Raw genomic sequence first — 26,422 nt, forward strand, 5'->3', positions numbered from 1 at the left:
AGAACACCCTGGCCGGTGAGAAGGGTGAGTGCCCTTTGCAGGACACTTGCTCTATAGCATTTGGTGCATTTTCATCTCCTGCGCTAACTCTCTAGAAAGTCAGAGCCTCTGAGTGGGAGAATGGGATTGGCAAGAAACTTTACACATTAATTGTAAACAGACTCCTAGGAGACTCTAGGAGTTATGAAGCCTATAGAGTAAAAGAATGCTTTGGTTACTGTTTAGAACTGTGTTATTCCAACAATCAAAACCCAGTCAGAAGTCATAAATGAATTATAGTAATTAGACTTTAAAAAACTCACAGGTAATATATGAGTTGTAGAAGAATAAAATATGTAGATAAACAAAAGAAGAAAGTAAATATCTAATAATCTTACCACCCACAGATCACCATTAACAGATGAGGGTATTTTTTCCTTCCAAATTTTTGAGACTGTATTTTCAAAGACTGTTTTTCGTAGTAGATAAAAGGCCTTCTAAGGAGGCTTTATGTTTTCATTTTTAAGGTTTCAGATCAGTAGTGGGGCTACTGTAGAATGTCGTGCTTGTACGTGCACGCGTGCTGGCGGCATCCAAAGCAGCTCTCGCAGATTTCTTACCCCTTCCTTTTAGCCAGCGGGTTCTGGGTAGGAAAACACACCAACCACAACTTACGGAAGTAGAGAGAAGACTGGGAGGAAACAGGTAGGGAAGCCAGAGAGATACCCAGGCACTTGGAATCAAACTTCCACATGCATCTCCCCCAAGCAGGAATCAGCCAGAAATTTTCTTTAAAACAAAAGAAAAAGAAATGGAGATTACAGCAACTCTGCCTGTCCCTCCCTCAGTGTTCGGAACAGTGATCTTTCCAGCTCTGTTCCCAGAGCCCCCGGATTTCCAAGAGTAACAGGTGGGGGAGGAGGAGTGTGGTGGTTGGGAAGTAAGCAGGTGGGGCTTCAGTAGTTAATATTTGAAAACTTACGTTTTAGAAGAGCCTATTAACCTGAGTTTTGAACTTGACATTATGCCGTGATTGAGCAGCACAGGTCTATATATGATGGCCAAAACCTGGAGGCCACTGAACCTGTCATTCCAAGTCTTTTCATCTCCCCATGAAATGATCATTGGTGGATTTTGGCTAACCGTCCCTGGGATCTGCTGTGAAACTCAGCAGCCCAGCGTTCATATGTAAACACATACAAGTGTTGTTAGTGCGTTTCTGTTCATCATAAGGTGGTTGCATGTCCCCTTTCTGTGATTTCTGTTACTGTTCTGTGATTACGTGGTGCTTGTTGAATTACTGTTAATGTATTAGAGTGCAACATGTTTTTTAATCAGTGATTTCTTATAAGATGAATTTCATTCTGAGACACATGCCTGTTGGAATCATGTAGAGAGGGTTATAAACCTTAACACTAGCAGAAAGCTTAAAAAGAAACAATTTACATATATCTGTAAATTGATGATAGTTAAATGAATGCAAAGGAATAGCTTATCTTAAATTGGAAGGATTTGCTATTTGTAGCATTTTAAAACATAAGATAATCTCTGGCTAGCATGGCTCAGTGGATTGAGTGACAGACTGTGAAGCAAAGGTAGCTGGTTCGATTCCCAGTCAGGGCACATGCCTGGGTTGTGGGCCAGGTCCCCAGTAGGGGGCGTGTGAGAGGCAACCATGTTGATGTTTTTCTCCCTCCCTTCCCCTCTCTAAAAAATAAAATAAAATCTTTTAAAAAAACCCATAACATACTGGTAGCTTGTTTCATTTTTGGTCTAATTTGGTCCCTGTAGTTGGATTTGTTATCATAGAAGTTAGTGTCTAAGAAATGGACTAAAGTTATGATTTGTTTAGATGAGGCTGGATTACTTGGCTTGCTTCTGTGACATTTTTCTGTCTTAAATAGTCACTGAGTTTGTAGATAACAATGCTATCCATTTAAGAGAGGATACACACTTGTAAAGGCAGGCAAATGCTCAGTGTTTTGGGTAGTGTGAGTTACTGTTTTTATTACAGTACTTGGAGCCTAAATACCTACTCTTAAAGAGAATTCTGGTCTCTGTTAGTTTTTTGTTTCATTCAACTGTACCTGTCTATTCCAACTCAGTACTGAGGGTGTGTAGGTTTTGCTTTTACTGACTTATTCATTGTTATTACAGTAGTTCCTCTGTACCCACGGGGGATTGTTTCCAGGACCCCCATGAATACCAAAATCTGCCCCTTTAAGTCCCTTATATAAAATGGTGTATTTGTATATAACCTACACACATCCTCCCCTATACTTTAAGTCATCTCTAGATACATACATATATATATATTATATATATAAAATATATATACACACACACACAATGTAAATACTTTATAAACAGTTGTTATACTATTGTTTAGGGAATAATGGCGAGAAATAAAGCCTGTACACGTTCCATACAGACACAACCGTTATGCACCTGACTATATAACACATGTCAGCAACAACATAACTGTTTTCCCCCGAATATTCCCGATCTGCGGTTGGTTGAATCCGTGGGTGTGAAACCTGCGGAGGCAGGCCAGGTGGTGAGAGAGCTGGAGTCTTGATCCCGATGATCCTTCCTAGTGACATCTGCAGCTATCCAGTTCAGGTTAAAGTAACTTGTTTTGTTTTTCTGAATAACTGAAATGCCTGAGAGTATACAGAGCTTCAGTAGACAGCCAAAAGATAAAGTGACCCAGTGGAGGTAGGGAATAGTTCATTCATAGCCCAAATAAATTATTCTCGTGTATTTCTTAGTAATGAAGATTTAAGCGGGCGGAAGGAAAGAAAACATGATCTAATTTAACTGGCACACTTGGCCTGACCTTAAGAGAATGCGTACTGTGTTATTTTGCTGGTGATGTGTGTTTATCCCAGCAGGGCCCCTCTCCCTGTCTGGAGCCTTGTTTGTGTTCTCTCAAGAGACCTGACAATCTTAACCAGCATTGCTGGGATTTCGTTTCCATAGATAACATTGTTAATAGTTTGTTACTGTTCTCTTTGCGATTTCTGCCTGTTAAGATTGATGGTTTCTGAAAAAGTAGTGTTAATGATGCAAACTGGAGGTAAAGAGAGCAGAGATACCCGGCAGGGTGCTTTGTCCTCTGCCCAGTCTCGGGCTTTAGTCTTCCCCCGTTGGTCATGTTCACGGCCATCATCTGATTATTTCACAAAATGGACAAAGATTCCTTCTGATCACCAAAGACATAAAAGGAGATTATTAATTCTTGTCTTACTGGGCCGTTTGGATTACTTCGTGTTGGTGAATTCAAATTCCTTAGCTAGACTGAAAATTGGATGCGTATCTAACATGTTGTAAACCCCACGTGGCTTTCTTCTCTCCCCTGCTTCTTGAAATGCTTGACTCTGCATTTCTGACTTGTTTATGAATCATGTCAGAAACAGATTTTGCAGTTGGATGAAGAAACAGACCTTGGAACTTGTTACGTTGTCTTTCATTTTGAAAAGTTTATGGGCTTATTAGAGTAAATAGTTTGTAAAATTTAATCTGAGAAGAACATAATCTTTAAACCAAGATAACCCTAGTCTGATCCTAGAGCCTATATTCCTAAGCACTAAAATGTGCTTCCTCTCAGCTTCTCTGTTCTAGTAGCATCGAGCGCACTCGTGGAAGTAGCAGATAACTCAGGATCTTTTCTGACCAGAAACTAGTGACTGAAGGGATGTTAACACTGTTTAGAGGATCCGAAGACTCGTGTAAATGTCCAGTGTCAGGAGAGGGGGCTCTTAGAGCGCCATTGGGCTGGGAATGTGAGTAAGGAAGAAGGGCTAGGTTTGTGTCTGAAGTTAGCACATTGTGAGTTGGGTGAGTGAAAAACTGTATGGAGTCATCCCAAATTCCCCAGAATTATTTTGGCAAATGTTGCTTTATGTTTTGCTTTTTTGTGTGTATGCTGCTTTATAGGTTTTTTTCTTAATTTTTTTTTATCTTGGACAATTTCAAGTATCTATAAAGGATATGTGGTATTAAGGATACCCCCCGTTCACATGGGCCCCATCACGCAGCTTCAGTAGTTTCAACATTCTGCCGTGCATATAACAAAGTGGCTCTGGTTGTAAATAAATTAAATTCTTACCTGGCCCCCCTAATGTACCAGTCTCGCTATGGAACTTCTCTCCGATTGGTTCATGTCATCAGGAGCTGGTGTCCCAGTCCTCCTGTCTGGTGCAGCACGGGTCCGAATGGTGGAATTACCATGACAGCGCTAGTGAGGGCAGGCAGAGTGTTCTCCGTTTCTCCAGTGGTCGCTGAAAGAAAATCTTTATCTTTTTAAAAATTCTGTCTCCTGGTTTTCATTTTGGACCAAGGTTAATGTTTCATTTTTCAAATTGCTTTTTTGCTTTTCAGATACATGAGGGTTTTCTTATGCATAAGCCTCTCTGTTCCTGATTTCATTTTAGGAAAATTTCCAAATTTCCTCCTAAAAGGGAGTGTCTTGATGGTTTCAGTTATGCAGACTTGGGCATATTAGAGATCAATCTGGAAAGAAATTTATATGCCTCATTCATATTATATCTGCACTTCTGCTGCTCTGAAAGCCGTAGTATGGCCTTTAACTGCCTCGCCCGCCAAATTACCCCGTGTGATTTTGGAGACATTTGTCCACAGCGTGGCACAAAACTCATCATTTCCTTCATGTTGTGTTATATTGTGGAACTAGGAGAGAGAGCTACCACTTTCTTAATTGTAGATCTTCCACAGAAATTTAACGCCTTAGGATTTCACATTTCTCTGTTGGTAATGTTGATAATTACATTACATAATCCGTTTCCTTATGAGGTCCTGCAGTTTGTCCATCAAGTGAAATGAAGGCCGTTTTCAAACTGTATACTGCTGTACGACTCTACGAGTTTATGAGTATCTCACAGTTCTGCCGGAGGTCCTCAGGCCGTGTAGTTCACAGCTGCTTGCTTCACAGGAATTCAAAGCTTGCTCATATGTTTGTGCTTATTTTTCCTCATGACTTCAGTGTAGGGTAACCCAGGATACGAATGTGAGTGATTATACCTGTGTTTTATGTGAGAAAAACTGAATCTTATTGAGAGGTTTTGACTTACTCAGTTGCACAGTGTCAGAGATAGAATTGGGATTCAGATTTCTGAATTTCACATAGGCAGCTTCCCTAAAATATATTGGGTTGGCCAAAAAAATTGGGTTTTTTTTTTTTCTTCCGTAAGCTGGCTGTAGTAGCGCTTGGTTGTCTTTAACTTCATTCGAAACAATTTTGTTAGATTGTGTTGTGACAGCTGTCATATCGGCGTGCATTAAAAAAAAACTTAACCAAAATTGGTGGATTTTTGTGTAGCTATTTTAATATTCAAGAAGGAAGAAAATACACAACATTTTCAGCATGTTATGCTTTATTATTTCAAGAAAGGTAAAAACGCAGCTGAAACACAAGAAAAGATTTGTGCAGTGTATGGAGAAGGTGCTGTGACTGATTGACCAGTGTCAAAACTGGTTTGCGAAGTTTCACGCTGGAGATTCCTCACTGGACGGTGCTCCACAGTTGGGTAGGCCAATCGAAGCTGATAGTGATCAAATTGAGACATTAATTGAGAACAATCAACATTATACCATGCAGGAGATAGCTGACATACTCAAAATATCCAAACCAGTAAAGTTATTGTCAATATGAAAAATGCGTTTTTTATTCTACAGAAAAAGCCATACCGACTTGTTGGCCCACCCCATATATTACTTACAGATAACTGATTATTTACAGATCTGTTTGAGATTCAGTTTTGGGTTTCTAGCACAAATAATATAAATTATAGGCAATAGTGAGCTGAACTTGCTGAAACAAGAGAAAATTATCTGAGCTAAAAGCAGAGGCTTCTGATTTCGTAGAAAAGGGCAAGATACAAATTTGTTATGTCACCTCAGGGTTTTCCTGTCTGCAGGCTTGGGCAAAGTGCTGCTGCCGTCCGACGCGGGTATCTGCGTTCTTGCAGAGGGCCTTCTCATCCTCCGTTTTTATTAACCAGGGGGCCTGTGTGGTGGGGACAAAAATAGTGCATTTGAATAGAACAGGAAGCGTGTGCTCTCGGATTGACTGCTGCTTTCTTGTCAAACTGCGTGACTAGGAGAGGGCTGCTGGTGGTGAGAGGGGACAGACTGGGGACAGAGGCCCTAGGCCAGGCCTCAGTTTCAGGGAGAGAGCCCCTCATTTAATAGAGATTTTTGTGTGTACATTTGCTTTCTCCTGTGGAGAGGATCTCGTTTTCACCAGGTTGTTCCCGGCTATGCTCGCATTGGTTTGAGGAGAGAGGTTTTGAAGCTCAGAACCTGGAGCCAGGCTTCCTCAGTACGCGTCCTGGCAGTCCCCCCTTTCATCTGTGTGGCCCTGGTCATGACATTGAACCTATCTAAGCCTTAGTGTGCCCAGCTATAAAGTGGAGATAATACCTGTGCCACCTCAGTTGTTGGGAGAGCTGCGCCAGGCGCAGAAGTGACGCTCAGACATGTCGGCCGTCATTGTCACTGTTCGTGTCACCTGGAGGCAGATGATGGCGGGAGAACAAGGACGCAGGCTCCTTAGCCTTTCCTTTCTAGAGGAGGGCCGTCTAACTTACCCCTGGTTCCAGCTTTGCGTCTCTTTAAGAATTCAGGACCCCCGTGCAACCATTGCGCCGCATCAGCGTTGTCCTGGGGGGGTGACTTGTCCTGTGAGCTCAGTTTCATGAGAGCAGTGGAGGAGGCAGCTAACCCGAGTGCTGAGGGAAACCGTTAGCGTTAGCCGCCCCTCACATTTATTGTTGGGGTGCGGGGAACCATGCACGGACCCTGGTGAAACGACTGTCTCCGACCCCGGGGGTTTACACTTCCTACCCGGGACGGAGGCAGGGGACTTGGAGGGGGCTGTGATGTGGCACGGTGACATCTGTGGTGTGCTCCTCAGGCTGGAAGGTACTGAGGGGAGCGAAAGAAGAGGTGATTTCTCCAAGAAGGCGGATGACAGAGGGAGGAAGGACCAGGGAGCGCTCCTGAGTGGGAGACAGCAGGGAGACATTAAAGCCGAGGTTGTTGGGACAGGTGAGGAGCTGGGAGCCGAGGGACTAGAGGGTGGCAGGGGGCGCTTGTGGTAAATAGCTCTACAGCGGAGCAGTCAAAAAATGAGTCAAGGAGAAGGCTTTGGGGTTGGATTTTAAGGCAGTTTTTGGAAATTTTCAGAGGGGTGGAGGTGGAACCCCAACGGTCCTATTGTGCCACATGAGCGATGTTTTGTACTTAATTCCTGCAAATGTTGGGGCAGGGGGCAGTGGAAACTGGGACCATCGCGGCTGTAAATCTTGCCCCATAGGTGTTAGTAATGCATTATAAGAACGGGTATGTAAAGCATAAACACAAGGATAAGTATGAAATAATATAAGGGATGAACTGCAAGGGAGATGGTAAGCGACTGGAAATGTGAAGGCTCCTTCCTTAGCCATTCGCCAGTGGTGCGTGGAGTTCTGGAAAGATGGTGGGGTTGTGTCTTTTGTTGTGGAGAGGAAGTGGCAGGCTGGCCACGGAAGTGGTGTCTGCGGGGTAAGGCCAAGAAGTAATGTGGCCTGCCATCCTCGGAGCTCTGGAGGAATGATCCAAAAGCAGGCTGTGCCTGACACAGGAGTAGTGGGAGCTGGGATGTCAGAAGGCATTGAATTTCTGCCAGAAAACAGAGCCTTGCATGACACCTAAATTCTCCTCCCCTGTCCTGCAGCAAGACCCTGACAGAACCGTGTACTCTCAGGCGTGCCTGGGTCGCACTCGCGGGTGCGGGGCTGGAGAGTTCCCCTCTCTCCTCAGCCCACAGGTGGACGGGCTGCTTCTGGACTCCATGGCAGAGGACACTTCCTCAGGAAGTGTGGGCTTCTGCTGACTGAACTTCGTTGTGGTTTGATGGTTTTAGCAAATACAGCCCACAAACCAAAACAGCTCTCTTTCCCTACCACGCTTTGCACTCTGCCTTTTTCCTCGTAGATTTATCAGGGAAATGGTATCTTCTCTAATTTTCGTTTTTGAAGGAGACACAGTTAACACCAGCTACAAGGGTAACCCTTCTCATCAGCAAAAGGGTCAGAAGCATGAATGTGTTCTCTCCACGTACTTAGGTATTTACTCCGGAGGAAAAAGAGCCCTCTTCTCAGATCACTGTCCAAATGTCTGTCTCGTAAGTGGTCATCTTTTTAAAAATGTTTGTTTGTTTGTTTTTACAAAGAGGGGAAGGAGAAAGAGAGGGAGAAACACATCAATGTGTGGTTGCCTCTCGTGCGCCCCTGCACTGGGGACCTGGCCCACAACCCAGGCATGTGCCCTGACTGGGAATCGAACCGGCACTCAATCCACTGAGCTACACCAGCCAGGGCTCAAAAGTGGTGATTTTGGTTCCCATCCTCTGGTTGTGGGGTTTTTTTTTCCGGGGGGAGGGAGTTAACATCCAACCCATGCTGTTCTCCATTCTTCTAAATGCATGCACTTAGAATACATGGCATCTCTTTGATTTAAAGATACAAAAGACCTCATAAGTGGGCCCTACAAACACTGGACTCACGACTGTTGATGTGGGCAGAGGAAACTGGTTCCAAGCAGCTAGGCGCCTAAGCCAGGTTACATGCTGTTATCTGTCGCTGAAGTCGTTAACTCTCGGCCTCTGCTGTTGAGTGCTCTATTGGAGGAAGACCTGGATTTCAGTGTGGGCTTTAGCTTTGGCTGCAGGACTTCAGACAGCTCGTGCCAGCCCTGCCTGACTGGTAACAATGTTGCGAGGATTAAAATCAAAGCAAGGACAGCAGATGTGAAATTGTATTGGGAAGCGTCACCTCCCCACAGATTTTTATGGGGAAGTGTGTTTGTTTGCTTTCTAAAGTATAATTCGTTTAGTAAATAATAAAATTACATTGTTCTAAAATCAAAATACAAAAAATGTATAAAGAGGAATCTTGTTTCCATCTCTGTCACTTCCCCTCCTCTTCTTTGAGGTAACCATTCCTGTTTGTCTCTCTTAATCTTCCCAGAGTTTGTTAGTGCACCAGGGATAACGTATCTTTTACCCTGCTCTGCATCTTCTTCTCCTCGCTTTGCTTAGCAACACGTCTTGGAATTTCCTTATCAGTATGTTTCCACATCAGTGCATCTTCATTACCTTCCATTGTCTGGATGTACCATGGTTTATTTAACCAGTTCCTGTACTAACAGAACTTGGGTTGTTTCCAGTCTTTTGCTGATCCAAACAATATTACAGTGAATTAATATATGTACAATGCTTAGAATAGTGCCTAACACACAGTAAGAACTAAATAGCCCTGGCTGATGTGGCTCAGTGGATCGAGTGCTGGCCTGTGAACCAAAGGGTCTCCAGTTCAGTTCCCAGTCAGGGCACATGCCTGGGTTGCGAGCCGGGTCCCCAGTAGGGGGTGCACTAGAGGCAACCACATGTTGATGTTTCTCTCTTTCTCCCTCCCTTCCCCTCTCTCTAAAAATAAGTAAATAAAGTCTTAAAAACAGAAATAGTGCCTGGCACACAGTAAGAGCTAAATAAATATTAGTTATTCTTGTGCAGAAATAAACAAGGTATAATTCATGTTGTGCACATGCCAGTGCTATGTGTCTGCAGGGTGAAGTCCCAAAATGGCACTACTTGGTGAAAAGGGTAAATATATGTATTTGAAATTTTTCTAGATATTGCCAAATTCCATTCTACAGGGATTGTGTTATTTTGCACAGTTGCAACCTACTCTCTATGTCAGCGATTTTGAGCCGGTGGACTGCAACAATTTTTAAAATACGCGTGTGCCACAGCACACTGGCTGACTGTTTAGTGACAGGCGTTGCGTGTTTTAAAAATTCTTGCAGCACACAGGTTGAACACCGCTGCTCTACGTAAATGCGCAGAGTAGGGCATGCTCTGCGGTGACACAGTGGGTCCCTGCAGAAGGGGCTGATGGATTGATTGTCACTACTTAGTCATCCGCTAACATTGCGTATGTTCCCAATTGGGACTGGACTGTGTCAGGGCCTTAGTGAAGGATGAGTTTTTCATTCACACTGTATTTCTAATGTTTTCTTACTGCTTAGCCTACTTTTTTCTTATTTATTTTTCATTGTAGTAGCAGAAAAATATTTACCTAATTCCAAATTTGGAAGCCAGAAAGGAAAAGACTGATAAGCTTGACTTCATAAAAAAAAAGTTTTAGTAGACTAGAAAATGTCATAAACTAAATTAGAAGGGAAATTATATAATGGGGAAAATGTTTGCAACCATTGTTGTAACTTATAAATATTTAGTTCACTATTAATGATTACTATGAAAAAGGCAAACACACCAGTTAAAAACAGGCAGAGGTCCCAAGCAAGCATTTTACAAAAGAAAACTGTAAATAGCAAGCAGACATATATACACAAGTTGAGGTTGGACCCAACGAGAATGTTGTAATTATATATACCAAGTACTGATGAGGATATTAGGAAATTGAAAGATACCCCGGTAATTAAGGATGTAACAAAGATTTAGTTACAAAAATACTTAGCGCAGTGCTGTTCCTAAGCATGAACGGGCGGCCTAGTTTCCAGCAGCATCCGAGTGATTGGATACATTCAGTTTATCCACGCGATTCAGCACGTCCACATTGTCACGTAAATAGACGTGCTGTTTTGTATTGGTATGAAAAGAGCAGTATTGGAAAACTGGCTGTTTAGTGCTCTGTAACACAAGAGCATGTGTGATATCCTGTTTTTATTAAGTGTACGCGATCTGTAGGTAGAAACTATCCCAGGTGTATGTAAAACTGGAAGAGGGCGTATCTGCCCCAAGGTGGCGGAGTCGTGGGCCGCGTCAGAATGTGTGTTTGTCCTGCTCCTCCCATCCACCCCTTCCTCCTGCTCCTCATCGTTCTCCTTCTCCTGTATTTTCAAAGTATTTTATAATGAGCATGAATTATCTGGGTAATCTCTAAGGACTCAGAAAAAACAATATAACATTTCAGAAATTCAGGGGGGGTCACCTACCCTATGATATAAAATTACCATTTTGTCATGATTTCCCCCCGTATATCTGTTTGTAACAGAGTTGTAATAATATAGGATATACCATTTTTATGTACTGAACTTTTGTCATTTTTTCCCATTTTCTCATTACTACATACTCCTCACAATTCATTTCAAATGACTAATGCTCTGTGGCGTGGTTTCTCACTCTTTATTGGGAAGTTTGAAATGTGAGACAAGAGTCAGCAAGGTTTTTGCTTACTTTTCTGGAACCGTCTCTTCAAACTGGAGATACCACGGCCGTGAAGGAGGGAGTGGCAGTGACTCATGAGGCCTCAGGAGACGGGCTTCCCTCAGTCCCCGCTGCCAGGCAGGCCCGTCAGAGCGGGGCAGGCGGCTTGATTTTATCGCACCCTTTTTTAAAAACAGCAGCAAAAATTAACCACAAATAGCTTGTTGGTGAGGCGAAGTGCTTCATGGAACAAAGTCAGAAAAAAATGCAACATGTATCTAGTTCATACATGCTAATATACTTCTCACCTTCGTCTAGGTGTAGATCTCTGGTAGGATTTCAGAAAACTTGTTTTCTCTGGTAAAGTGGCCCTTAAGGCCTCCGGCCGTTAGAAAAAGGCGTCCCCGAGGAAGAAAGGAAATCTGCAGGGTTCCCAAGGCTAAAGTTTCCCTTGAACTAACCCGTTGGAAGCTGTTCTGTCGTTGCGTGAACTTGGCCTAACGCTCTGGAGCTCCTTTCACAGACACCGATAGCTCCCTTTCTCGGAACGAATACAGAAACCGGCCAGTTTCTTGGGGGGTCTGTGTGCTCATTTGGTTTCTTTCTCATTGTGGGTAAACAAGACATTAAAGTTGAAACAAAATTTAATTTCGCCTTAGTTCCTAAAGCTGACTTTCTTTATCCATCTACCTCTTTGTTTCCCTAAATGTAACCTTGGGGTCCGTGCAGCAGATTTTTTTCCTTTTCTTTCCCTTTTTCCTTAGGGAACATCTGTATCTAACGGCCAGAGGGCTTAGAAGCTGCAACTTTCCTCAAATCAAAACGGCCACGCTCTGGCTGCCTGAGTGGGTGCTTTGCCGCTCCCTTGGGTGCCAGACATACTGATCCCAATCTTCTCAGTCAAACTCCAAGACACGCAGCATCAACTGTTACAGCAGCCACAAGCTCATTATCTACTCGGAGTGCAATTACTCTGCAGCCCCCAAGACTGTGGGGTGTTTGTGGGCCCCAAAGATCTCATATCCTGAAGAGAGAGACGATCACGGCAGGTCCTCTTGGCAGGGACACCGACAGGGTGGGTTGCGATCGATAGGAGTTTTAATTTGTGAGGGCTTAATCTGATCTGCTTTTGGAACAAGATGTGTAGATGTACTTATTGTCCGTTTTCTCTGTGCATTCTTTGAAGACTCATTTGATTCTGGGACGATAGTATTGTCATAAGGACACAGGACTTTATTGCATGAGGCTGCCTCCGTCCTTCACCTGCCCGGCTGTCCGGTGCCGCTCCAGGGGTTTATTCAGCCTGCATTGCAGTAAAGGGAGGGATGACTAATGTCTCAAATGGTGTCGTGTTTAGTAACCTGGTCTCCTGCCCACTGGAAGTTCCTTTTTGGGAAGGCAGATACTGCGTTTCCTAGGATGCAGCAAGAAGTGGTGCTGGTCGGCCCTTCAGGTGACCGGGCTTTGGTTGCTGGACCTCAGTGGCAGTGCTGTAGGTGGCAGTCAGTAAGGGCCAGGCACTGACTGACCCGACGCAGCAAAGCCAGGGACTCTGGAATGTATGATCGAGACAAACTACAGACGGCAGTGGCCGCAGTGTTTGCGCTCTCCTTCCCTGTGTCTCCTCCTGGGAGAAGGAGCGTCGGGACGAGGCGGCACCCCCTGGCCTGGCTGGGCCAGAGCCCTTGCGCACTTCTCCAGGGCATTTTCTTTTGAGGGTGAGCGTGCCGGGCCGCGGTGGGGTGAGCAGGCTTTGCCCCCTGTCGGAGGTGAGGCGCAGGACCGGGCATAGATGACCCCAGCACAGCGGTTGTGTTGTCAGGTTAAAGAATGTCCTCTGTCACACCACTTAGCTTACAAAATTAGACTCACCATTATGTTGCTTTTAATTATTTAAAACGGTCTTGCTTTTAGAGCAGCAGGTCTCCGAGTGTGGCCTGAGGACCCCTGCGGATCCCTGGGACCCTTTTAGGGGGTCTGCGGGGTCTTCCGTTCCCCAGCAAATGTCTGTCTGAGGTCAGGTTTTCTCTGTCTGCTTCAGCCAGAACAACAGCTTGCAACGGACTGAACACAGAAGGCAGATACTAGAATTCAGCTGTCTTCCGTGAAGCCAGACGTTAAATTGTAAAACAATACCACTTTTCTAACCAAAGTTTATTTTGTTTTGGAAGATATAATTATTTTTTCCTAAAAATACATTGTTTATATTCGTGCTTTTATGTTTTTTAATTCTTATTTATATGCATTAACATTTTAAGCTTTCTGTTGTAAGTTTTATTATGGTAAACGTCAGAACTTACAACCCGCATAAACAGCTTTTTGGTTCTCCACGCACAGTCTCGGCCCCGGGGCCGAGAGGTTTGAGACTGCTGCGCCAGGGGACCCCTTCCGAGGAGGACCCACATCTTCTCCCTTTCCCTCGGTCCTGGCGATGACACAGCACAGCCCTCGATGTGCACAAACACTCTCAGAGAACGTGGCCCATGGCTGGTGTGCAGTGGGTGCCAGACAGGGTGAGGTGGTGGTGGTGCTGACCGGCAGTTCTGCGAGTCCTCGGGTGTGCGGTGCCCCGTGTATGTGCGCGCTCGTGCTCCAGGCTCGCTCCCTGGCCCAGCCTTGTTTTTTTTTTTTTAAAGATTTTATTTATTTGGTTTTAGAGAAAGGGGAAGGAGGAAGAAAGAGAGGGAGAGAAACATCAATATGTGGTTGCTTCTCACATGCCCCCTACTAGGGACCTGGCCCGCAACCCAGGCATGTGCCTTAGATTGGGAATTGAACTGGTGACCCTTTGGTTCACAGGCTGGTGCTCAACCAATGAGCCACACCAGCCAGGGGCCAGTCTTGTTTTAGCACTCACACTGGAGTCTCAGGTGAAGCACTTACCCCCCGCCCCAGTCAAGTTTGTTGGAAGTTTGTTCTTGAAGGGGAATCTGTGTTGTAGCAGGGCCTGAGATACAGGTTGATCTTCTGAGAGCAACAGGCAGCTCTCTAGGAAGGACACCTAACGACACCACCCTCTTTCTCTCAGCTGAGCTCTCAGCCTGGGACAGTAGCTCGCTGTGTCTCTGCAGTCCTGCCCCCTGGAGAGATCCATAAATTGGGGAAGAGAGGGGAGCAGCTGTCTGTCTTCCCGTTCTGCCTGCCCCTTACGGAAGGTTTCCTCCTCATAAAGCAAGGCCTGTGTTTTCATTTGATCCACATGGTATCATCTGCCAATGAGTGTCTACTTGGGAACGGTGACCTGGCCCCCTCAGGGCTCCCATGGCAGCTAGCTGGCTGTTCTAGGATAGAGAGGAAGGAAGGCGAACAGCCAGTGATGCTGAGCAGGTGGGTAGGGTAAGAATGGAACTGGTGTGCTTGTCCTTCTGACCCTAGAGATTAATCCCCTCAGCGTGGCTGTATGAACAAGAAGCATTTCCACCTACCTTCTTGTACACTCGTACCTTCAGTGAGGCAGCCTGGACAGTGCGACAGCACAGGGTCTGCTAACAGCCTTGGGCCCAGCTCTGGACCTCGCCTGTGTGACCGGGCACGTTGCTTGGTTACTCTGAGCCCCAGATATCTGATTGGTAAAAGTGTAGCCGTGCCTGTCCTGTCTGCTTCACAGAACTGCTAATAAGACCTAGATTAAGTGGAATTATAGATGAGAAAGTAAAAAACATGTACAAATACTAGGTTGGTAAAAGGCTTCTTAATAGCCAATAGGGTTTATGCTCTTCGACCCTTGCCCTCTGGACTCACGAGGCTTCCGTTCCCCCCTCCAGGGTACCTGTGCATAACCGATGAGTGGTTTTCTGAGTATGTCTACGAAGTGGTGGTGGACAGGAAGCATGTCCCTGAAGAGGTGCTAGCTGTGTTCGAGCAGGAAGCCATTGTCCTGCCAGCCTGGGACCCCATGGGGGCTTTGGCCAAGTGATAGCCTCCAGTTCTTTCCTCCTCCCGTGGAACCTGAAGTCGCTGCAAAGGACAGATCCAGAAACTGAAGCCAAAGTTACACATGCGACTGTGTGTTCCCACAGGACACAGTCAGACTCTTGGATTTCTCCTCCAGGAACCTCTTGGGGAAGTGTGCTATATGTCGAAACAAAATATTCTTAAAGAAAATAAAAGGGAAAGATCAGGTCACATTATCCATTCTCCTCACCTCCAACAGCTCAGGATCTCTTAGCGTTTTAATCAGCTGTAATCGTTTGTCTCAACTCTGTCAAAAAGGTGTGGTTCGGGGTCTGTTTCAATGCGACAGGAGGGGATGAGCAACCGAGGACTATGGAGAGAAAGCGGACCTAACGCTCCTTGTTTGCAGAGTAGCGCTGGGGGAGGGTCGCCCTAAGATTTGAGCTCTCCAGGCTGCATGCTGCCCGGCAGTCCGCTGTCCTTCCTAAATGGCAGTCACCGAATTCGGTTTTTTCCAGGTGATTTCATGTGCCTCTCACAGCCCAGGAGTAGGAGGTTGTTCAGTTCCAACCTGGTTCCTTCCTGTCGTTCTGAACTGGTGGGGAGCACAGCTCTGCTTGAATTGGGGTTAAGTAGAGACTTAGAGAAACTTGGGTGAGAGAACAGCCAAAACCTTATCATGATCTGAATTATTATTAGGAGGCACTCTGGCCAAACGGGGTAACTTCTGCCTCTGGAATTGGGAGTTGGGTGGGCAGGAAAAGGTGATACCCATTCTTTCTGACAACTAGATGGTGCTGAGAAGCTTTTAAATAAAACACTTTACTAAATGAGAGTAAGTGGCTTATTTGATCTAAGAAGTGTTTCTTTATTTAGCTACAAAGGAAGACAACCAGGTGACTCATGTTCTGCAAAGTGAAAAAAGAGCCAGATGGTTCAGGGCTTTCCTGCTTCGGCTTATCTCTGGGACGTGGTCGTTCCCACCCTGTGCTGATCCTCGCCGGCTGCAGCAGAGCTTCCAAGCACTGTAATCAAGAGGGCACGTGTCCCTGCCAATTGACCATTTTTAATCCTCACCCGAGGATATGTGTGCTCGGTTTTTTTTTTTGTTTTCTTTGGTTTCAGAGAGGGCCAGAGAGAGAAAAACATCTGTTGCCTCCCTTAGGCGTCCGAACTGGGAATCAAGTCTGCAGCCTTTCGGTGTTCAGGACAACACTCCAGCCAGCTGAGCCACCCAGCCAGGACAGCCACTGCACCCAGACCCAGGGTCCCCACAAGGGCAGAAGGGTTCAGCCTCAGAATGTGCTGGAGATTATGTATTTTACTGAGACTGGGCCTTCTTTCGTTGAAAGCAAGTAAGCGTAGCTCCCTAATCAATATTTCCATCGATGCCTGAGCCCCATACCTTTCTGACTGTCCAAGAACCTTCTCAATCACGGCAGGGCGTGTGGTCTAACAGCACTTTCCAAGATAACAGTACTTAAAGGCTCGGCCTTTAATCGAAGCGTTAACCTACTCTAGTAATCCTGTCCCAAGCAGGCGAAGTAAGTCGTGCTAGACACTTGTGGCAAAACCTTAGAACACATCTTAGAAGCATCCAGGAAGAAAAGACAGATTACCTCCAAAGAAAAGACAATTAAATTGATAACTAAGTTCTCATCAAGAACTATGTAAGCCAGAAGACAATGAAATATATCTTCGAAGTGCTATGAAAAGTTGACTGTGAACCTAGAACTCTATACTCAGTGGAATTGTCAAGAACAAGGATGAAATAAAAGACATTTTCAAAAACTGTTGGCAGGCTCTCTGTGGGGCACACCCATGCCTTTCCCCACCCTCTGCTTTCCCCAGGGCACGCTCCTTCCACCCCCTAAACCAAACCTCTCCTGCTCTCCTCTCTCAAGGCTTCTCCGCCCACCAACCACCACTTCTGCCTCCCTTTCCCTCTCCCCCTCTCCTGCGCTCCCCCCTAAGCTCCAAGGTAACTTGTTTCCTGAGCCTATTTTTTCTATGGCTCACTCTTTCTACCTCTGACTTTCTAAATAAATTTTCTCATAATTTGGGCCCCAAAATAATGACTTGCCCAAACAAAAGGGAAACGATCCCATATGGTCTGGAAAGAAAGTGATAAATGCATGTGTCCTCTAAACAAAGTGACTGGGTGAGTCCTGCAGAGTTCAGAACAAGATAAAATTAAAACGTGAAAATAGATAATTAGGGAGGGAGATGATTGGAATAAACATTCTAATGGCCTTATGTCATTCAGGAAGAAAATAAGTATATTGATAAAATTTTGACTTTGGTATGTTTATTATATGTGCTAAAATTTTCTAGATTAACTACTGAAAAATAGAGGATGTCGTTTCCAAGCAAGATCAATGCATAGAAAGACGAGGTAGGGGAGAGAGAGAAAAATGCAGGACAAATAAGAGTGCCCAAAATAAGGTGGTAGAAATAATCTAAATGTGTCAATAAATACTGAATGTGTGCATGTGTGTGTGTGTGTGTGTGTATGAGCGGGTTGTATGTTTCAGAAAAAAGCTAAAATGTCAAACTGGGTTTTTAAAAGAGATTCAGCCATAAGCTGAGAAGAGACATCAGCAATTGAGGGTAGAATGAAGGATGATAAAGATGTATTAACGTAAAATAACCAAATTAAATCCGGTGTAACTATACTAATAACCGGCAAAATTAAGACCACTCTGAAAACCCAACAGACTAATTCTAGGGTATGTTATTCACGGCCGCCTTTGAGTTGTACAACACAGTGGCCCTGGACATAAGCTTTCAACTGAAAAGCATTACTAGAGATGATCACTACATAATTATATGTTTATTTGATTCTCCAGAAAAAATATAAAGATACTTAGTATGTATCCACTAACGTTACCTCAGAATACATAAAACAAAAACAACTACGTGGAAAAATAAGTAATTTAATTATCATAATGGAAGATTTTAGCATCTCAGTTGTTGAAAGATCGGGAAGGTGAGTATAGAAGGGTGCGGCCTTGAGAGAGCACGTTGAGACTGGGCAGAATACGGAACTGAACCCAGGCAGGCCAATGGAGCGAAGACGGGGGAAGGAGACAGCCTCCTGAAATGATACTACAACTGGGTAGATGCACCTACAGTTTTAGTTCAAGCGATGCCTCATCAGCAAAATATTCCAATACTCTTAATCTGTATTAGAAATCTTGCATGTTGAGCTGGACTTCGGTCAGTGTGGAGCTGATGGTCTGATACTAACAACGATTCTCTCGATCATCGTTAGCCGAACTTTCTGCTACTTCTTGAGCCCATCTTCCCTCACCTGCTCCCTGCTTCTTGCTTCTCTTCCACGTTTGAATCTCAGTGTTTGAGCTTTCTTCAGTTTGAAATTTAAGGCGTTCTGGAAGAGCTTCCAGCCAAGATAGAGGTGTAGGTAGACACACTTTGCCTCCTCACACAATCAAAAAGACAAATAAATTTAAAAACAAAAATTAACCAGAACTGCCAGAAAATTGAACCATATGGAAGTCTGACAACCGAGGAGTTAAAGAAGAAACATTCATCCAGGCAGGTAGGAGGGGCAGAGACGGGCAGCTGGGGCGGAGAGGACTCACAGCAAGGTGGCGGCTGGTAGACCAGGTGGTCCCACATTTGCGTACAGATAAACCAGGAGGAACAACAGGATCAAGACAGACCATGCAATCCAGGGTTCCAGCGCGGGGAAATAAAGCCCCAAAACCTCCAACTGAAAAAACTTATGGGGGTTGTGGTGGTGGGAGAGACTCCCAGACTCACAAGAGAGTTCATTGGAGAGACCCACAGGGTCCTACAACGTACACAAACCCACCCACCCGGGAATCAGCACCAGAAGGGCCCACTTTGCTTTTGGGTAGTGGGGGCAGTGACAGAAAGCTGCCGAGAGCCAAGAAAGCGGCTTTGTTCCCTCGGACCCCTCCCCCACATGCATTGCCACAACGCAGCCACATGAGTTGCCCTGCCCTGGCAAATACCTAAGGCTCCACCCCTTACTACATAACAGGTGCACTGAGACCAAAAAAATGGCCCAAATGAAAGAACAGATCAAAGCGCCAGAAAAAATATAACTAAGCAATGAAGAGATAGCCAACCTATGAGATGCAGAGTTCAAACAGTGGTAATCAGGATGCTCACAGAATTGGTTGAGTATGGTTGCAAAATAGAAGAAAAAGTGAAGGCTATAAAAAGTGAAATAAAGGAAAATATACAGGGAACCAACAGTGAAGTGAAAGAAACTGGGTGTCAAATCAATGGTGTGGACCAGAAGGAAGAAAGAAATATTTAACCAGAAAAGAATGAAGAAACAAGAATTCCAAAAAATGAGGAGAGGCTTAGGAACCTTCAGGACAACTTTAAATGTTCCAACATCTGAATCCTAAGGGTGCCAGAAGGAGAAGAGGAAGAGCAAGAAATTGAAAATTTATTTGAAAACATAATGAAGGAGACCTTTCCTAATCTGGCAAAGGAAATAGACTTCCAGGACATCCAGGAAGCCCAGAGAGTCCCAGAGAAGTTGGACCCAGGGAGGAACACACTAAGGCACATCATAATTACATTACCCAAGATTAAATAGAAGGAGAGAATCTTAAAAGCAGCAAGAGAAAAAGAGAGAGTTACCTACAAAGAAGTCCCCATAAGGCTATCAGCTGATTTCTCAAAAGAAAACTTGCAGGCAAGAAGGGGCTGGAAAGAGGTATTTAAAGTCATGAAAGGCAAGGACCTACATCCAAGATTACTCTATTCAGCAAAGCTTTCATTTAGAATGGAAGGGCAGATAAAGTGCTTCCCAGCTAAGGTCAAGTTAAAGGAGTTCATCATCACTAAGCCCTTATATAAAATGTTAAAGGGACTTATGTAAGAAAAAATGATCGAAAATATGAACAGTAAAATGACAACAAACTCACAGTTATTAATAACCGAACCTAAAACAAAAACAAAAACTAAGCAAACAACTAGAACAGGAACAGAACCACAGAAATGGAGATCACATGGAGGGTTATTAGTGGGGGAGTGGGAGGGGGAGAGAGTTGGAAGAGGTACAGAGAATAAGTAGCATAAATAATAAGTAGAAAATAGACAGGGGGAGGGTAAGAATAGTATGGGAAATGTAGAAGCCAAAGAACTTATATGTACGACCCATGGACATGAACTAAGGTGGGGGAATGCTGATGGGAGGGGTAGAGGCCGGAGGGGGATTAAGGGGAGAAAAAATGGGACCACTGTAATAGCATCATCGGTAAAGCATGTTTCAAAGGCGAGTGTATAAAAGATGTACCCACTGAGCAATTTCGGTACAACGGACGTGTATGGAGCACTGCATCTAACAGCTGCACAGTCCTTTGAACACACGGCAGTTTTTCAAAAGCGGACCCCATACTGGGCAATAGAGTGAATCGCAACAAATTTCAAGGATTTTTATGCAGTGCAAACTACAATGCAATTAAGTTCGAAACCAAAATTAAAAGTTAACTAGGAGACCTATATATGTTCAGAAATTAACTCGTAGGTCCAACAAGTGGCTCAGTTGGAGCATCGTCCCGTACACTAAAAGGCTGGGGGTTTGATTCCCAGTCAGGACACGTACCTAGGTTGGGAGTTCAATCCCTGGCTGGGGTGCATATGGTAGGCAACCAATCAATGTTTCTATCTCACATCAATATTTCTATTTCCTTCCTCTCTCTTGAAAATCAGTAAACGTTTTTAAAAAATTTAATCTGAACAAAAATAAAAATACTATGTATCCAAATGAGAGGGACAGCTAAATTAGGAAATTTTATTTCTTATATTCATTAAATGTAAGACTGAAAATAGAGCTAAGCAACTATTTCAAGAACTCAGAACAGCCCAATGAACTTAAAGAAAACAATAAGAAAGGTGTGCAGAAATTAAACAGGATCAACAAAGCCACATGTTGGGTCTTTTTTAAAAAATGAAGCAAATTAACAGATCGTTGGCAGGACTGATTAAAGAAAAGACAAAAATTTAAAAGGATACAATTATAGATGCAGATACCTGAAAAATAGGAGACACTGAACTTTGTCAAAAGTGACACTAAGGGGATTTGTTTAGAAGATAAATGCACAGCTGGGCAAGAACAGGAGAGGAGAAGCCCTGAGCTGGAAAGCAGGTAGAGGTGTTGAAAGATTTAGCAGAGCTGAAGTAGTTGAATCCTGAGCCAGTGATAAACCAATTTACAGTGCATAATCCCCCAAAAGCTCAGACACGATAGCTCCAGGTAGCCCTACTCTGGAAATTGGGAGTGAAGGGAGGGGCACTGAAGGGTTAAATGTCTGTTGGAGCCCCTCCCGACTTTGTGCAGCCAGGTTACTCCCTCCCCTGCTCATCAGCCAACTCGAGATTTATTTTCGAGAGGGAAAAAGGTTATCGTCTGAAGGGCAGAAACCTCGCTGAGGGTGAGGATTGGGTATTTGCATTACGATCGTTTTTTGCGATAGTGGACTTCCGGAACTCTAATGCCCAGAAGATTGGGTGTTTCTCTGGGAAATCTCAATCAGCCCAAGAGGAAATATGCGAAGAACTCTTTTATGGCATAAAGGGTTATTTTGTGAGGCTGGCATGACCCTCACAAGGATAGCAACAGAAAAAAAAACAAACAAACATGCACATCTCACCCATAAACATAGATGCAAAAGTCCTAAACCACATGTGAGATATATGAAAAGCTAATTTTCATAACCAAATACTTAATAAAAGCTATTTCCCTCATAAAATTAGGATCCAGTGGGGAGAAGCAAAAACTACTGGGTATGTCTTCTCTCCTGAAGATAACGGGAAATGGGTTGAAGTTTTCGCCAGAGATCTGAACGGGAAGAATAATATTTGGGTGACGGTTGAGCTCAGAAACGGGAAGATGTGAACTGTCTTGTCCTGAAACTCTTTGGAATAACACTCTGACCTCTGGAAAGCCCTCGCCAGCCCCAGGGCTCCTCTGGAGACATGTGGAGTCACGCTGGCACTACCCGTCCAGGCAGCCAGGACCTGATGACGAGCCGCGCCTTCAGGGTGTGGTTGCTCTGGCTTGCCCTTTAAGAACAGCCTAACTCCAGTTTGCTGTTGGCGGGGCCAGGGCACTTGCTTTTTAACTCCCATCCCTCCAGGTGTGTGGTGGGGGAGCGCATCGTTCCTGGCTATGCCCACCGTCAGTTGGCTAAGTTGGATTTTCCTTTAAGTGACTCCAGATGAGCATTCTCCTATTTAGGACATCTTGTTGTTCAGAAACAGGAAGCTGATGGCTCCTCCCTGGAGTCTATGATACAATTGATTGAAAACTGGCAACAGACGGGCCAGAGTTGTTTTGTTTCCTCTTGGAAACACCAAGCCCTTTACACACTCCCACAAAGGGAAAGGGAGGGAGGGAATGAATGTTTGTTCTTTGGAAACGGGAGTGTGTGAAGGTGGGAAGCCCTTCTGCGCTCGTCTTTCTTGGTACAGTTTGAATACTACTTGTTTTCTCTCTTCTGTAGAAAAACTCTAGTTTGGTAGCTGCTCTTGAAGTGGATGGAGTGGGCTCTGAAGCCATCTCTCAGGCTACCTCATGACAGTTTTTGTTTTCTTTTTTTATAATCAGCTGCTGTACAGAAGGATAGGGTAGCTGGCAGGGTGGGTGTAGGGTACAAAGCCCCAGAGGGCACTTGACTAATCACCGCAGCCTCCCTGCTCTCACCTGGCTGGGACCTCACAGGTTATCTCGTGGACACGTCTCCAAATCAGACAAGAAGTCCTTCACGTTCCACTGGGATGCATTCAGTGAGGGGGACGCATTCAGTGAGGGAAGCACAGTTTCCTCCCTGGTGGCCCCCGCCCTCTTCCCCACACTCAACTTCCTCACTTACCTTCCTGTTCACTCTGCTCCAGCCAACCGGCTTGGCCCTCAGACAGGCCTGTCCCCGCCTCCTTGCTGTCCCCTCTCCCCGCAACTCTCCCCTCAGGACTTTGCTTGGCTGGCTCCTCAAAATTTGGGTCGTGGCTGGACCATCAGGGCATTCTTAACCACCTTATCTAAGAAGCCACTGTCTTTCCTGGTAGCTCTGCCACCTCCACACCTGTCACTCATTCTCTGTCCTGGCCCAGGTCTTTTTTTTTTCCACCTTTCTGGCCTATCACTTTTTAAAAAAAAGATTCTATTTACTTGTTTTTTAGAGCTAGGGGAAGGGAGGGAGAAAGAGAGGGAAGAGACGCCGATGTGTGATTGGTTGCCACTTGCACGCCCTCAGCCAGAGACCCAGCCCGCAGCCCAGGCATGTGCCCTGACTGGGGAGCGAAACAGTGAGCTTTCACTTTGCCGGATGACGCCCAACCCGCTGAGCCACACCAACCAGGGCAGTGACTATCGCCTTCTGAAATTACCTTCTTTATTTATATGTTTATGTGTATTTCCCCGAAGTTGATGCTCCCTGTCTGCTCCTCACTGTCAGGGGTTTTATCTTGCTCACCACTTTATTCACACAGAAATGGTAAATACAGTTGGCGGACTGATTGAAAATGCCCTATATTCTGACAGCTATTCTCAATGAAAAGTTTATACATAGATCCAAAGTCGGCTTCCCTATACCTTGCTCAGCAGGGATGAGCAGAACCAGAACAAAGCCCCCGTGACCTTATTTCAATGCTTAGCGGAAGGTCTAGATTTTGCGAAGGTGACCGGCACCAGGGGGGTCAAAGAGGGAGGGAAGCCACAGAGGTTTGTCCCTTTTCTCACTGCGTGTGCCTTTCTTGTTTCAAACCAGCCCAGCACCGCGGGAAGCCCAGGGCCTTCGGACTCCGGCAGACTGGCCCACTGTGCGGCTCGGAGCCTGTGTCTGGGGGACGAGTCACTGCACCTCACTGGCCTTGGTCTCTGTGACACTTGTACTGAAAACCATACTTAAATGTATTACACTTGAGAACTCACAGTTTGAAAAAGAGGAAATCTATCACTTATTTTTAATAACATTTACAGCAAAATACAGCCAAAGCATTGACACTGCCGATTACCCATGTGATGGAAAAAGAACAAAAGAGAATGCAGTAATGTACCTGGTAGATGCTCAAAAAATAGTAGATTTTATTAATAACCTGTTCACACAGAGCTCCTCCAACATGCCCGGTATCGTACCAGTATTGAGGGTGAAAATAATTCCCTCCTCTCCAGAAGCTTACCATTTAGGTGGGAAAATAAGATGTACATACTCGGGCCAGTGGAAAATGAAGGCGACTTGCTATGAGCGAGATCTTCTAGTTAGCGGAGTGATAGTTACGAAAGGGCATGAAGCGGAGAAGGACAAGACGTGGCGACTGGTTGTAAACTGACTTCTAACCACAGGGACCACAAATGTCAAAGACTAGTCAGGTTCACAAACATCAAAGACTAGGGCAGTCAGCTTACCAAAAACAGACTGGCGGGGGGGGGGGGGGGGGGGGGGGGCGGGGGGGGGGGAACCTCCCTACGGGAAAACCTCCCTATTTGTGGAGGCGCAAAGTGATCTGGAAGTTCCTGGGGGGAGGGGGAACAGCAGGAGGGAGTATACTACAGGCCGGCTCGCCAGACAAAACTGGCAGTAGGGCTGCAAGGGAGAGGGGGACGTCAGGGGCTGGAAGCAGGGGCCTTGTGTTCGAAAAATAAGTTTCCCTCTTGATCAGGCTCTGAGCAAAGCCCTGGACTTCACCTCTTGGTTCACGGCACCCTTGCTAGCAAATGAGAGGAAACATTTCCCTCCTTCTCCAAGGTAAAACATTGGAGGCTGAGTCATTTGGCCCCGTTTGGGAAGGAAACGGGCCTGCGCTGCGCCCCTGAGAACTTCAGAGCGCCTCCCTGCTTTGCGATACACTTGGGGCCTAGAATGTCTTCCTGTGTCCATTTTGGTTTTTACTTTTATAACTTAAAAAAATATATTGCTTTTCTGAAAAAGTTTTATGAAATTATTACCTCCTCATGGCAGATACATATGGAGCAGAAAAGGGCTTACGACGAAAAAGCAGGCTCCCTCCCAGCTCACATCCTTTCCCTCCAAGGCTCTTACCATCCCCAGTCTCTTCTGTACGCCTAGAGAGAGGGCAGCACCCGCAGCAGTGTCTCTACCCCTCCCCGCACTGGAGTAAAGCTTGTTCTGTGTTTTTATTTTTTCTCAATTGACAATAAATCTTGTGAATCTCCCCAGATCAGCCCAGACAACACCACCTCACGCTTTTTCACAGCTGTGTGGTACGCCGTTGTTGGATAGGCCATGATCTGCCTACCAGTCCCCAGAGCTCTGGTTTTTATGGCACTGAGTCTGTTAAAAGTAAAAGGCATTTCCTTAGCCATTCATTGCCAATATGTGTGTTTGTGGGGCCTGCTGCGTGCTGACCCAGTGACGGGCATTGAGACAGGGAGAGAGGCAGAGCCGGTCTCCTGGGAACTCAGAGCCTCCTGCAGGAGGCGGGCATTTGGGAGACGTCAACAGGCCACAACAGATGTGCGTGTACACGGGGCCGTGGAGGCCCTTCCTGGTGCTCTGTGCTTCTCCTGGCTTCCACTGCTCTGCCTAGGCAGAAAGTGCAAACAGCTGTCCTTCAGGACGTGGCCCAGCTAAGGTATTTACAGTTCAGGGAAAGAATCCTGTAGGAAGGAAATAAAAATTTAAAAACCCTGGCTCAAAGATATTACAGATGGAGCCTGGGGTACTCACAATACCTACAAAATCCGGGGGGAAAGGTTTGTTTAGCAAAGGTGGTAGGATCATGAAGAATGGGAAAGAAGGTGACCAAAGACACAACTGGTCTACGTCCAAATGTTTTCTTTGCTCCTCAGGGCAGAGCCTGACCCAGCCTCCCCTCCCTCTCTCTACCCCGAGCTGGTCCCCCTCCTGGCACCACTAAAGGGGCTCTCCCTCCCACTTCCTGTGCCTTGTGTCATCTGGACCAGAGACGGCCTGCCACATGGAGGCTCCCACGTAGACCTCTGTGGGGACAAGCCCAGGGCTCACAGGGGCAGCAAACCCTGCCCTGGACGTGCCATACTTCCCGCATGGATGAGCAGGAATGAAGTCACCAAGAGTTTGTCACCTCCCATACGAGGCAGGGGAATGCCTGGAAGGAAAGGAGCAGGAAGACACTCCAAGGACTGGGAATGCTGAGGAAAAGCCCACGAGATGCGGTGGCCTCATCGTGCATCATTGTGTAAACAGAGCAGAGGCAGGACAGACAGAGAGGTCCAGGGCTTCCGGAGGGAGAGGCTTGGACTCACACAGTCCTGGCCTGGCTCCACAGGGGAATGGTGCTGGGCCTTGAGACACCCAGGAAGTGGGATTT

At 45.5% G+C, this 26,422-nt stretch overlaps 1 protein-coding gene across 3 annotated transcripts in view; it reads left to right on the forward strand.

The window, feature by feature from the left end:
• Window positions 1–24,011, forward strand: part of BLMH (bleomycin hydrolase) — a 48,287-nt gene extending 24,276 nt beyond the window's left edge. For 2 of the 3 annotated variants that reach the window (XM_024564628.4, XM_024564629.3), the window contains exon 12: window positions 14,977–15,941. In XM_024564628.4, the coding sequence (XP_024420396.1) occupies window positions 14,977–15,128 (152 nt within the window). In that variant the 3' untranslated portion in view covers window positions 15,129–15,941. Of the gene's footprint in view, window positions 1–14,976; window positions 15,942–23,880 lie in introns of those variants that run through there. The other variant, XM_053910661.1, reaches the window with a different exon arrangement.
• Window positions 24,012–26,422: the final 2,411 nt, after the last annotated feature.

The sequence above is a fragment of the Desmodus rotundus genome, chromosome 9, assembly GCF_022682495.2.
Source record: "Desmodus rotundus isolate HL8 chromosome 9, HLdesRot8A.1, whole genome shotgun sequence".
NCBI lineage: Eukaryota > Metazoa > Chordata > Mammalia > Chiroptera > Phyllostomidae > Desmodus > Desmodus rotundus.